Here is a 15,233-nt window from a genome sequence, read left to right as displayed (position 1 = left end):
GCCATGCTGTTTTTGGTGCTGTAGGTACTACTGGTGGCGATTTTACCGCTGATATGTCTGATGATGACGGGTGAGTCGTATCTTTCCCTCTTATGCAATGAGGTCATTGTCGAGTTCAGCTTGGGGGGGAGATTTTGATTTTCTGTAAGTACACCCCCTCCCTTTTTACTGCTTTTTAGTGTAGTTAGTTTCTTTGCTTTTCGTAGTTTAGTTTCATTGCTTTCCTACATTAAAAAAAAAACAAAAAAACAAAAAAACAAAAAAAAATCAAATATTGCTGAAAAAATACCAAAAATACGATTTGACAGGATTGGTTTGATTGCTTCACTATGCCCCATGATGTTTTTTGAAAGTGTATTTGGGCTATTTATCTGGATAGTTGGGCACTTGAGATTGTGATGCTGGAATATGAACTTTAAATGCCTTGACCTTAAGTGAGTTTTTATAATAACGCGCTTATCATGACTTCATGCTTGAACTAGTTAGACTGTGAGGATTCATTTTTTCCCATGGATTTATTTCTATATCCATTCTGTTTCTTGTGTGTTAGTTCCTCATTAGCTGACTGATCTTGACTTTGACAACATACTTATTGATATCTGATGACTTATGGCAATTGATATGATAGAGGCGTTCTTTTTTCTGATTTTCGAGCCTCAGAGTGGTTTTGTTTTATATACTATTATCCTCCTTAGTCCCGTTGAACCCAATGAATAATTCATGTACTAAGCTAGTATCTGAGATGGGTTTATGAGTTACTTTGGATGGAGATGATTTATTTTGTAAGGTTCAAAGTTTGAGAAAAAGAAAGAATAAGCAAAGTGAAATAAACGTGATTGTTGGATTAAAAAGATGCAAAGAAAAAGACAAGAAAGATTATTGAAAAAAAAACAAAGGGTTCAAAAATTCATTCCTTCACATTTGCTTGCAAAGTAAAATTTATTACATTGCTTCAAGGATGGTTTTATTGAAAATTTTGTTGATTCATGGAGTTGGGACATTGTTATTGGTTGTGTTTTAGTTGATGCTTCTAGTGATTTTTGCTCCCCCGCTCTTGGTTTTTCCACCACATTTCCTATACATATTCCCTACCCTTACCTAAGCCTCATAACAACCCTGAAAAAGTCTTCTTGAGCTTGTGTTTACATTGTTTATTGGATTGATGTGGAGTCAGTTTGTCAAGGTTAAAGAGTATGTTTGCTACTTGAGTCGACATGATTAGGATGAGTGGCATTATTACCTTTATAAACACATGAGAGTCATGTGAGTGGGAAGGGTTGTTATGGTTGTGATGGTGAGGGTTCGGGCACATTTATTGTCTGCCACAAAAATGTTGAGAGGAGTGACACCTTAGTGAGTGCCTTTTCGATATTTGCATGTCATATAAGGCAGCCGCATTTGATTGCTTGCTTGGGCAATTGGTGGATAGTGTAATCTGAACAGTTGAACTTGAATTGTGCCTGCTTGAATGATTTTTGAGCCTTATAAAAGATTTTGATCTCTGTTTTCATATATAAAGGGATGAAGCAATCATATTCTTGTTCATGTCAAGGTTTTGCTTAGGGACAAGCAAAAGGTTAGCTTGGGGGATTTTGATGTGTTTATTATATATCGATTATTTACTCCAATCCCCTTAGTTTTGATAGTCGATTTGAGCTCTTTTGGGCTCGTTTCTTATGTGATTTGATGTGCTTGGAGTTGTTTTCATGTGTTACATGTTTTGGTGCAGATTAGGCGTTCGGTGCCTTTATTTAGGTTGCGAAACAGGAAACAAATGGTCACATAAGGTCCAAGGAAGATCCGGAAGATTGCACGAGCGATTCGAACAAATTGCACGGAAAACAAAGGAGAAAAACCACCCGCCACTAGTAGAATAAATGTTATTTGCTGCGGTGATATTGCTGCGGTTTTACTTATACGCAGCAATATAACACGCAAAAAGAAATAAAAAAATAAAAATTGACAATATTGCTGCGGTTCCCGCCTAAAACCGCAGCAATATTGTTCAACGGATACATTTTGAAAAAAATGTGGGCCCAGAACAGCTAATATTGCTGCGGTTTCCACGTAGGACCGCAGCAATATATTAAAAAAATATTTTTTTAATAATATTGCTGCGGTCCTACGTGGAAACCGCAGCAATATTAATTGGCAAAAAACTCCTCATTTAGGGTTTAATATATAACGCTCCATTCTTCTCTTTTTCACGCTCACCTTCTCTTCCTCTCTCTCTCCTCCTCTCTTCCAGTTTCACGCTCACCTTCTCTTCCTCTCTCTCTCTCCTCCTCTCTTCCAGTTTCACGCTCACTTCCTCTCTCTCCTTCTTTCTCCCTCTAACCCTCTCATCCTCTCGCGTAGCTTCTTCGCCGGTCGCCGGTCGCTCGCCACATTCGACCGTCGTTCGTCGCAACAACAGATTCGTTCGTTTCAACGTCAGATTCATTTGCCGCCTTCATCGCCTTCAACAACCCGCAAGAAGAGAACTAGATCGAAGGAGAGAGATAAAAGGGTCGCGCAAAGGTTCGTCGGTGAACGCCGCCTTCTTTGGTTTTGATTCGTTTTTTTTAACTCTCCTTCATCGGCCAAAGGTTCGAAATGGTGCGTGGCTGGTGATGGTCGACGGTGATGTCGACGTTGGTTTCATCAGATCTTCTTTTTTTTTTTTTTTTTCTTCTTTTTTTTTTTTCTTTTTTTTTGTTTCCAGATCTGTGATTTTTTTATTTTTAGGATTTTATTTTTACTTTTGTCGTTTTTAGATATGGTTTTAGATTTTTTCGTTATTTTAGAGATCAGTTTCTTATTTTTTTTTCATTATAGTTTTTTTAATTAGTCTAAGTTGTAATAGTTTCTTATTTTGTTTTTACTTTTTGATTTTTGTATTATGTATGTAATTAGTTTTTTTTAGTTTTATATATTAATGAAATTCATGTTATTTCATCTTCATTTTGTATGTGAATTGGATGGATTGTGGATGGGTTAGTGGTAGGGTTTTAATCTTTCAAATTTAATTGCAAAATTTCAAAAAAAAAAAAATTTTTTTTGCCTGTACCAGTACCTATTGCTGCGGTTCTGGGCCAGAAAACCGCAGCAATATTACTTTTTTATAATAAAAAAAGTAATATTGCTGCGGTTCTGGGCCAGAAACCGCAGCAATATTACCTTTTTGGGCCACCTTATTTCACCACAATTTCTTATATTGCTGCGGTTTGGTCATTAAAACCGCAGCAATATTACGTAATATTGCTGCGGTTTAAAACCGCAGCAATATTATTAATACCTATTGCTGCGCCCTTAATTGCTGCGCGCCCTATTCCGCAGCAATAGGGCACTTTTTCACCGCAGCAAGTAGCCTTTTTTCTACTAGTGCGCCCGGTCGACCGGGCGAGCCATGAAAATAGAGCTGCTAGCATATTCAATTCGCCCGCCCAATCGGGCGACAAAAAGAGCAAAACTGCTCACGTACCCGACCGGGCGGATTTCCTCCTTAATTTTTGCGTTTTTAAGGTCTAAACACTTAGTTTTCCGTCTCTAGCTTTGTATTAACTCTTGGTTTTGAAGATTATAAAGATCGTTGATTTCGTTTTCATTGTTCACCAATCATTCGTTATTCCTATTTACTTTGTTTATTTTGATGAATTTTTCGATTTTCATTATGTTTATTGAGTTTATCATTATCATGAGTGAGTAGTCTTTTTCTAAGGCTTAGGGAGGGAAGCCATGTTTATACCTTTTTTTTATTATGGTTTAAAGTTCTTTGATATTTGGATTCGATATTTGGATTGTGGCAATCCAAAAATGACTTTTCAGTCTATTTTTTGGTCCGGTCCGATTCTGGTCCGAAAAGCCCGCTCATTTTGACCCGAAATAGTGGGTTTTGGGCAAAAAAATTTGGTCCGGCTCAATGGGTAAATGTTTTAGGCCCGACCCGGCCCGACCCATGATCACCTCTAGTAATTACTTACGTATTGTAGGCTTGTAAAAGCACAAAAATTTTAGATGGTATGCGAATGAAGATAGGAATTAAATGGTATGCGAATGAAGATCCCATAAGTAGAAATTTAGAGCCCATTATCTATATTATATAATGGAATGGGAGGAAAATGGTTTTCCCATTTGAAAATTCCCAATTTTCCCTTAATGACTAATGGAATAAGAAAATTTACAAAAGAAAATAATTTATTAATCTTTCTCATTTCAACTTGTCATTCTAAACAAGTTTAAAATGCTATATGCATTAAACATTTCAATCAAAAAATTAAATGGAAAAAATATCTTGACCTTTTTAAAAAAAAAAAAAGAGAAGATGGTATACATAAGTCCACCTGAAAATTAAAGTCTGAAATAATCACTACCTTTAATACTCTATAATTCAGTCAAACCAACTCACTATGACTATTCTTTTTGTTCAAAATTCATTCAGAAAAAAATCATATTAAAAATCACTCACAACCTTTTTTAGTTTTTTAGATTAGCGAATTAATACATCTAAATTCATCTAATTAATAATCTTTCACATTTTAAGCATAATCATAATTATAGAACGGATGCAGTATATAATAGAATAACAAGTTTTGAAATTAAGCACATATTACGTGTATATAAGGCTAGTGTTACTCAAATTCCAATTCAAGAGATACAAGATCTCAATTTTCGGGATTGATTGGGTATGGGATCCAATAAATATAGGTACATATCCAAACAATTACAACCAAACAATTTTGTCATTTTCTACAATATCACATCTATTCCATTTCGTTCCTAAAATTCTAATAAAACATCCCGACTTTAATCCTTTTTTTTTATTTGACCAACTTAATTTTACATTTCTATTTTACTCTAGTACATTGTTTGGTAAGAGGAATTGGCGAGAAATGGATGAAGGAGTAGAAGGGGATCAGAGCTAGTTCCCTATTTCGATAAGAAAAATTGGGCGAGGAAGGGGGAGGGAGAAATCTAAAACTAGAGAGATTTAATTTCGAAGGAACGTGAAGCGCCACCTTTTATCTCTCTTGGTGAAATTAGATAAGGAAAACAAAACAACATGCGATATAAGCGGATGCGGATGGCTTAAGAAAAACCATGTTGTAGGAGGAGTTGTTTTTGAAGTCATGATATTTAGGAATGAGAATCTAGATGTAGTCGAAGACAAAACTAATAAAGGTGATGATGAAGAAAATGATCTGAATAATAATGGCGAAGCAGTAGTAGTAGTAGCAAAAGTATATAGTACTCCCTCTGTTTTTTTTTTTATCTTTCTCACTTAGAATCTTGGCACTATTATACTTAGAGAGAATCTTCTCAATTGTTTTCAATCTATAAGAAAAAATATAGTCATGTCTCATGTGAGGTCTTGTTTGATTCGTCTCAATTAATACATTATTAATATTCAATCGTTATAATTTTTACTAATATATAATGAAAGATATATATTTAAGTTAAAAGAAGTGCATTGGAAGACGCGCATAGAAAAAGTGACAATAATAAAAAAAAAAAAAGAGGGAGTAGTTGTTACTCTGAATGAGGAAGGAGCACTTGCAAGTTATAAAATAAATAAATAAAAGAACAGTATAAGAGGATTCGAATATGGCTTAAAAGATGATAACAATAATGAAAATAACTTTTTGTTCAAGGATGAATACAAGTCCATTATTATTAGGTCATAACCCAATACTCTATTATCATATCAACATCAATATATATTATAAAAATGCATGGACAAAAGATTACAAGCCGCCACATGTCACTTAATATCATGTGTTGACATGGCGTCACGCCATCTCTTACTTTGCAATTCTATTAAAAGTTACCGATTATAAAGATTCTATTGGGGTTAAACTTTGATATACAATAATTCATCTATTTCAAAATATTTGAAACATTTTGACTTCTACAATACACATATACTCATTTCAAGGGTTAAGCTGAATTCTAAAAATCGAAATTTTTGTTCATTTTATTTTTTTGCTCATTTAAGAAAATTTTGTTCGTTTTACAAATTTTTGTTCATTATTTTAACTTTCTTACACATTTAATCTTTTTGCTCGTTTTAATAAACTTTTGCTCATTTAAATAAATTATTGTTGATTTTATAAAGAGGTACCTTGTCATTTACACCTGAAATACAAATACAAATATACATCAAGTATCCCACCCACCCTCCACTGATAGAATAGGAAAAACTAAGCACAAACTAAAGACAAGTTCACTTCTGATTTTTACTAACTTTTAACAAAAGCTACCTCTATTTTACTATAGATAATTTCACTGGCGAACCCATGCTGGTGCATTGCATTCTATTTATCTAATTTACCAAAAATAAACGATTTGATCAACTCATTGAGTTCCTTTGGCGAGTCAATATTTACTGCATGCCCAGTTTCCTTAATTATCATTAATCTTGCTTTAGGCCCCAACATCCTGCAGTTTTTATACAGAAGTTTGCAGTTAAACAGCATGATAAATTTTTACCATCAAAAATTATTTGCTTGAATTACACTACACTAGTCTGCACTATATGGAGTTTTAGTGAATCACCTTAGTAGTTGATGGCCTATGTCCTCCGGGAAGAAGATGTCCTGATCACCCCAGACAAGAAGTGTTTCCTTCAAAAATCAAAATATACTCAACATAAAGGTAAGAGAGAATCACGTGAGAGCCCAGTGGTTGCTCCCACCTCTCAACTTCATGGTCGGGAGTTCGACTCTCATTAACCCTAAATTTGGGGTGTTTGTGTGGATATTTGCTTGTGGGTGTAAAATCTCCACTTTCCAGTCTCTAGAAGTTTCCTTATGGGTTGGAATTTCCTTGTTACCCCCTAACTCACGAGGGTTGAGCCTACTTGGCCAGTTAATTGCCGAATCAAAAAAATTACCAACACGGAAGACAGGTGACCCATGTTATACACACACGTTATTATAGAAATATATAAAGACAAATAATTCAACAATTGATCTAATATTAATAGATGTATCATAGAAAAAGATTGTATGTGATTAATTAGTAACCTTAACTACTTTCTATTATATTTGGAAATTCGTATAAACTATGAGTAGGTTTAAAATTATGTAAAATATATGTAGTAATACCGAATTTTCATCTATACTATGTTTGTTTTCTAAAATATATAGGAAAGTTTGTCATTTACAAGATGTGCTAAGTGTCGATTTATGGGTGAAATATACTCGATCGATCATATATATATATATTCTTCTATTTAGAGCGTTTATGAACTAATTTACCTGTGATAAAGCAGAAACGTTAGAATCTGCTTCTCCTGATATTAAACATCTGATAAGCTCTTCTTTTTCCTTCCTGTTTTTATCCTCCATTACCTGAAAGGCTAATAATTGCTACATTATTTGAATGGTATCAAATCGTTTGACAGAATCTAGCTAATAGATGGCTAATAAACATAAATATTAGTACAAAGTACGTAGAAAATAGAAAAAGAAGATCATGTTATGCATTATCTATTCTGGCAAAGGAAAAAGTTTCTAAGTCTAATAAAGATTAGTTTAATTTCTTGGATACTGAATACGAAAAATCTAGAGCTGATCAGCTTCAACCCAGCTCGTTTTTTTTGGCTTTGGGCAAGCCAAAAATGACTTTTTAGTCTAGTTTTGGATCCGGCTCGATTTTGACTCGAAAAGTCCGTTCATTTTTACCCAAAATAACGGGGGCACAAAATTTTTGCCCGACCCAACTAATGAGCAATTATTTAGGCACGACTCGGCCCTGCCGGGCCATAATCACCTCTAGAAACATCCAAACAAACGAAAAAAAGAGAAATCGATCAAAAATAAAAACAAATTACGGAGGAACTTGGCATGGAATTGTGGGGGAAGCCACACTACTAATATCCTCTCTTAACATTCTACCAAGAACTAATGGAAATAGTTAAGTAAAGATAAGTCCAAGTTAGCTCCAGTAAGTTCGATAATAAGATTTAGTAAGTTTGAATAAGTTCCAATCAGTTCAGATAAAATCTACGAAATTTAGTTAAAAAGCACGCACCCTAATTAGCAACAACTTACCCTGATAAACTCCCAAAGTAAAAAATCAGGAGCCCAAATTGCAGGATTAGACTTGTATGATGATGATTTTACCAACAATTTGATTGCATCAGTATCCTTTGGTATAACAACTTGAACAAGATCCTCTGCTTGCTTCCCTACCCTACTTAGCTGATTCAACTTCTGTTCAATGGTAGTTCCTACACCAGTGCTAACTATCACATTCATCTCCACTATGTTAGGGTACATCTCAGCCATGGAATAGCCCACCCACCCTCCATAACTGATCGAGTATACCGTGCATCGATCGACGCCGAATCCCTTCTTCAGCCCTTCCATCACACACTTGGCTTGGTAACGAGGCGTACGGTCCATGCACTTGGTGTATGATTTACCAAAGAAGAGTAAATCTGGCATGTATATGTTGAATGATTTGGATAGTGATCCTATCTGTTCAAGCATAGTTAAAAGAACCAAGTTAGAAATTTTAGAAATTTGAACATATTTTTTTTAACCGGTAGGAAACACCAACATACATTGGCTGGTAAGACATGCATAGCATGCTAAGGAAATACTCCAGCATAATGCTAGGGGTAAGGATTGAACTCCAGACCTCAGGGGCCAAGGGGGAGCACTCTATCCACTTGAGCTAACTCATATCCTTCAGGAATTTGAACATATGAATACCTTTTTATTAATTTATAGACCTATAAGACACGTTAAATTATACTTTCTCCATTGTAAAAATGAGTAAAATACTTCTTTCGAAAAGCTCTTAGGTAAGAGTTAGAAGTATTTCACTTGTTTCAGAATGGAGAAAGTATGTATTAAGAAATATCAGGTGTCTTTATATACTTTTACTTTTGTTCGAATGAGAAGTGAATCAAGTTGAGCTAACTTTGGTTTATAGATCAACAATATCCTCTCAAAAAACTGTTTATAATACGTTTAGATCATTAAGTTTTTCCACACAATACACATATGTTTCCGCCTTTTTGGGTGGATATATGGACTACGTGAAGAAATGAACTAAAAATTACTAAAATCAAGATGAGATTAATTAGCTAGAAATTAGGCAATTAGTTAATAATATACATGCCTGGAGGAAGAATTGCCAGCATGCATCGCCACCACAACCATGGATGAGGACTAGGTTCGGACGATCGTGGCGCCTATGATTGGAGATCCAAAAATGCATGGTGGTTTGATCATCCAAGTCAATGATGCATGGCAAGAGACCAAAACAATAATAGTAGTACGACGAGAGTAAATTTTGAGCTATGGGGACAAATATAGGCGTATGCTTTAACTTTGGTACGTTTGTGATAATCTTCCTGATTATCATGAGTAATTTTAAAAAGTATTGATGAAGAAGCTCTATATTAAGCATTGTTAACTCTTCAATCTCTTCTTGTGTAAATCTTGTTATGTTTTATAGGACATTAACTATAATTGGGTGTGTTTCCTTTGCACCCGAATTACTTGACGGCTTTTTCCCAAATCCCAATTGTGAGAGAATTTATCTAATGTGTGTATTGAAAAAAGCTCAATAATTCAACTTATATCACTCTTACAAGTTACAACATCTTCATATTTGTATACTTAACGAGGAGATTAATGTGAAGATTTATAATATATAGAGTTTGTTTTGTAAGAGACCGCCTACTTTTAAACTAAAATTAAGCAATGGTAATCCCGCTATTGAAAAGAGAATAAGCCCAATAGTAACTAGGTTAATTTCTTTCGATAACTAGTTTAATCCATTTAGTAACTAGGTCTACTTTTATATTATAATTAGATCGTCTTTTTTAATAATTTTTCTAATATATCAGCCCTTTCAAAAACGAAACCATTACCAATTTCAATCTGTTTGTTGTAATTTAATTGCTAAACATGGTTATAGTAATTGTTTGATGAAGAGATCACATGGAATACGTGGAATGTTGTGGATAGTTGTAACTTCTTTGGCGAGGTTTAGACGTAATTATTTTTGATGAAAAATGAAGTGTGTCCTTTGTGTAAAGAAGCATCTTTCTTGCATTGGTGAAAACAAACATGACGGTTATATTGTATAGTTTCTTTGCTTTAACGTCCAAAAAGCGATAACTTTTATGTGACAAAGTACATGATATTAGAGTAATAGAGTTGCATGTATAGTTAATTATTGATTCTTTATAAATGAAGAGAATCATGCAAATACTAGATAGGATTAGCTTAACGGTTAAGTGAGACACTCGGGCAAAGATCTAAGGATATACACTTATAGTCCATGTGTCCTGTGTTCCAAATTGACTTTTGTGATATTTAATTAATTACTTTGGCCATATACTTCTTCTTAATGTATAAAATCAATTGTTATGATGTATATATATAGGGTGTTTGGTAATTAGAGTTTTGGAGCAAAAAGAGAGGTTTGGACCACTTTTAGAGTTTTGAGTAGTCAAAAATTCTAAAAGGGGTGTTTGGTAAAAGAGAGTTTTAGAGAGAGTTTTGGAATGAAAACTCTCAAAATGAAAAAGCTCATATTATGAGCTTTTTCTTTAGAGGATTAGGTAGAAATATATTTAATGACTTTTTTGCCCCTAATAATAATACTACACATATGTATGTATTAAAATGTCTATAAATGTCATTTTACACAAACAAATGACAATAAGCTTTTAGTAATCAGTTAATTTTTACCAAACACATTTATAAAAAAAGTTGTCAAATCAGCAGTCAAATCTGCTGAACAAAAAGTTAAAATTCTAACCGCAAACTCTAAACTCTATTTGCCAAACAGGACCATTATAGGATTTGTATCAATATATATATATCAAATACCAATTGTTACAACTTTTGGTAATAGAATTTCCAAGATGTCAACAGCAAAAGTTATTAACTGAAATATAAAAGTATATTAAGGGGTTCCTTGAGGTATGGTGATCGTCACATAACACCACGAACATGTAGTAAGTTGCATTTAATTTTTAGTTTTTTTAAAGATAAATTTCATTAATTGAAGGTCAAATGACATCTACAACAGTTATTAAAGAAAACAAGATACAATCAAATAGCATCAAATCAAATTCGTCTTCAGAGAAACTACAATGAACCAGCAGATCGAGCGATACAATGCATCCTTCCATGTGTTTGTTTAATCAAGCAGCTATTGATGAGGTATTCTATCGTTCTGACATAATTTGGGGAAGAACGACGTTCTTGATCGAATCATGTTAACCGAATCTGAGTTTCCACTACCTTCATGTTGCTAATCTTGAACTTCAACCAATAAGAACAATTTCTCATACCTAAAGACAAACAAACCAGACTCATAACTCCCTTAGAGAGAAGGAGATATCCACCATAGAGACTAAAATTCCCATAACAGGGTTCGAGAAACTCTCATAAAGAGAGACTAATTTATTCAACAAAACAAGAAAAATACAAGAAATAAAACTGAAAATAAGAGAGGAAAAGGGGATTACAATGGATAAATCGTCCATGACAATTCCTAACTGATGAAAAGGAGTAGGGTAAAATATGAAGGCACTTAGCTAGAGAGAAAACTAGGTTTAGGGAAAATTTATCACGTAAAAAGATCTTATGCATCTGTAGTTGAAATACTCCTTTCTCCCGTTAGAAACTTAAAAATGACTACATATCAAAATATTTAAGACATTGTATATATTGTGAGGACATTTTATAACTTCATTATTATAAGACCAGACACTCTCTTATAAGACCGAGCACTCTTCATTTTACCATGGGGTCATCAGCAATACATTTAGATATCTAAAATTAAAATGTCCCTAAAAACTTAAACATTGCCTTAAAAACATTTGGACCATGCCTCGAAAGAATTGGAGTACAAAAAGACTTTACAAATTCTCAACCCGACGCTATCAAGATAAATGATTTAAAGGGTTCCCGAAGATTATCAATTTTTATGGCTAGGGCTTTATTTAGCATGCTACGATATTGTGTTACTAGTTAACTAGATTTTGGTCTGGACGATGCCTTCTATCATCATCTGCAATATGATACATTAGAAATTTAGTCTAAATGCTAAAATAATTAGAATAACCTGTTGGCATTAATAATCTTAATTCTGTTATGTGAGAAGGGGAGCACACATTGTTTGTGAAGGGGGGTTAGAAGTATGATTGATCTTCCATTTTCTTAATGAATATTTAATGTATAAATATATGGTTTTAATAAGTTAGACATTAATAGTTTTTTTGCTAAAGTGATTTAGTCTTTAGTTTGCAAGTAATTGATCACATGTTCAAATCTTCATGTGAAATCCTTTTATGTGTCAGTAGTTAAAAGTGCACGGAAAAAATTAAGGCGTAATAACATGTCTTATCCACCCATTTTAATAGTATGATAGACACAATGAAAGACGCTCAAAGGCTTTAGAGATAAACAATACTACCTGTTTTTTTGTTTATTCAAGAAGATAGTTCATTGGAATTGGTTATATATTCAAACTAGGGCTTCTCTCTTATTCCTTTTTTTCATATTCATTATCATATACGCCTCATTTGGTAGGCAGTAACAAATGGTGATTAATTGAGTTATAGTAATTAATTTACAAGTAATAACTTTATGAAGAAAATTACATGTTAATGTTCATAATAATACTTGCATGTTTCCATTTTTTTTCCATAAGTTTCATTGAATGGCAATGAAGTTGCTTAATAATTGGCATTGAAATGGAATTTACAACCAAGTATTTGGTTGATAATTACTTCTAATTGTTACACTCCTTTCGTTTCTTATTGATGTAACTAGTTGGAATCTTACACTATATGAAATTAACATATGTAGTTACTTTGAAATATTTCTCAACATACAAGAAAAGACATAGTCATGTTGGGTCATGTTTGCTTCGTCTCTATGAGTACTTTAATAATAGCAAATTTTTATAGTTTTTACAAATACGTAGTTATAAATATTTATACAAAAATGTGCATTGACAAATGTATAAGTCAAACTAGGAACATCAATAGGAAATGGAGAGAGTACCTTATTTTTTCTCCGTGCTTTACATGCTTGAAATTTTAACTTCAACATTAATGATTTTCATTTTGTTAGCATGGTTCATAATTTAATTATTTTTTCTCTGCAAATTTCGTTAGTTCACTCTATTTTTGTTTGATAGCTCATAGTTTAGCCTATATATTTTAATCAATCTTATAGCACTTTGATAAATTTGGTAGAACTGAAAATGAACTTGGACAGCTCAATAGCGAGGAGGAAAGTTTTGTTCACATACAAGCCCAAATAAGGTTTCATACTAAAATCAATTGGCAATAATAGGAGTAACTCACATGAGCACAACAAAGATGGTTCATTTAACACACTTCCATTTCCTTTATCACTTATAGCCATTTGGTCGAGTGAGACCATCTGATCTCATCCAAGAATCTTTCATCAGTGATCGTGACAGATCTAGAAATTATATGCAACGAGATTACTAATCATAAAAGCCCAAAATAGTAATGTAAATGTAGGTTGGGATCCTTTAATTTTTTTAGTGTTGAGTAAGCTCCCTTCTACTATTAATTAACACTTCTATTACATTTATACAATAAAAATTAGGTTCTTTTTCCATATATTATTTTTCCCCAAGTGGAGTCAAGTGACCCCAGTTCCATCAACATGCATCCGCCACTGATTGAGTGACCTATAGTTAATAGCTTAGCAAGGGAGTTTACGTATGAAAGCAAGAAAATAAGATACATATAGAAAGGAGTAAAGAGAGAATATACCTTACCTCCAAAAACTTCTTTAGCTAATTCAAATCCTTCCTTACCCCATCCCAATGTCAATCAATTTGTTCGTAACCTTTCCCTCCCTTTATGAACTTTTAGGACGGCTACTTTATATCTTTTGCCACCCAATAACCCATACTTTACAGCAAAATTCCTTCGTCTACATACCCCATTCATCCCCTATATAACCCTCCTTCCCACATTCTTAACATCCTTCCCTCCTACACTTATTTCATCATCCCTCGCATAGTGATCTTTTACATAAAAACAGGGGCGGATCTAGCGTGGGTTCAGTGAGTTCAGCTGAGTGATAAAAGATCCATCAAAAAAATGGATACTTCCTACGCTTATTCGAGCCATTACTCGTCACAAAGACCGGTAGCTATGGCGCTAGCATTGGTTTCGGCTGTGATACTATCCCCATTATATGTGACTCGGAACAATGACACGCGATATGACATAAGATGGAACTCTGGCTTTGTTCTGCCTATGGTCTTAGCCGGCCTCATAATCGCAATTAAAACTACCTCATCACCTACGTTTTCGTCGATGACACGAGAGCGAAGCTGGATCTTGTCATCTGATCCTTCATCAGTGTTTAGAATCGGTGGTTCGTCTTGGGGACTTGCTGGTGTTTTGATCATGTTAATGCTTGTGCTTTCATGGCAAGACTCTGTTCAACATTTTCTTTGGAAATGAAGACTGGAGGAAACACTGCTTAATTAGCCCGTTTAGTTAGTTGCCTGCTAAGCTGCTAGCCTTGTGTTTTCTGCTTTTAGATCAACAAATAAGTGTATTTCAGTGACTTCATAATGTGAAACTTATAAGGGATCCCTACTCCCAAACATAAGTAGGTAGTGGGGTTCGAACTTGTAACCTCCAAGTCACAAGGTGAGTTCCCCACCACCTCTACCAACAGCTTGGTTGTATGTGGAAAATATTATCATGTAGATCTTATTGGTATTTGTAATTTGATATATATTTCAATCGATCTAACTCTATAATTAACCTGCTACTTAATTAAAAATATAAATGGTTAAAGATGTAAAAAACCATAAACCGATATTATAAGAACTAGGCGTGGTGGTTGTTAGATTTGTACTAAGGACATGGTAAGTTTAGTTTTTAGTGAGCACTCCATTGTGTATAGTAGTTTTAGGGTCTGTTCTCCCCAACTTATTTTCAGTTCAGTTCAATTCAGTTCAGCTCTGGATAATACTTTTACTCTCACATATCATCATTCATTTCAATTCAATTCAGTTGTTTTATGTCGAAGAGAACAGACCCTTAGTCCCTCCTCTTTAGTTTTTTCGTAAATTTTAATTATCGTCTGTTACCAAGAAGAGGGGTTTGGGTATAAATTATTAACACGGAATTGCTATTAGACCTTCAGCTTGAGGTACAAACAAGTCTTTGAAAGCAATTTAACGCTTAAGAATACACGATTGAAAAATTCCAAAAG

The 15,233-nt window shown here is 33.9% G+C and overlaps 1 protein-coding gene across 1 annotated transcript; it reads right to left on the bottom strand.

The window, feature by feature from the left end:
• Positions 1-6,293: 6,293 nt before the first annotated feature.
• On the bottom strand, positions 6,294-9,357 carry LOC104899751 (uncharacterized). The gene is made up of 5 exons (XM_010687009.2): positions 9,112-9,357; positions 8,034-8,462; positions 7,239-7,331; positions 6,535-6,602; positions 6,294-6,417 (listed from the first exon to the last, which is right to left on the bottom strand). Exons 1-5 carry the CDS (start codon positions 9,355-9,357, stop codon positions 6,294-6,296), a joined length of 960 nt encoding a protein of 319 aa, XP_010685311.2.
• Between the last annotated feature and the right edge of the window lie 5,876 nt (positions 9,358-15,233).

Source organism: Beta vulgaris, chromosome 7, assembly GCF_026745355.1.
Source record: "Beta vulgaris subsp. vulgaris cultivar EL10 chromosome 7, EL10.2, whole genome shotgun sequence".
Taxonomy (NCBI): domain Eukaryota; kingdom Viridiplantae; phylum Streptophyta; class Magnoliopsida; order Caryophyllales; family Amaranthaceae; genus Beta; species Beta vulgaris.
Note: the sequence above shows the minus strand (reverse complement) of the source record. Positions and strands in the feature narration are given on the sequence as shown.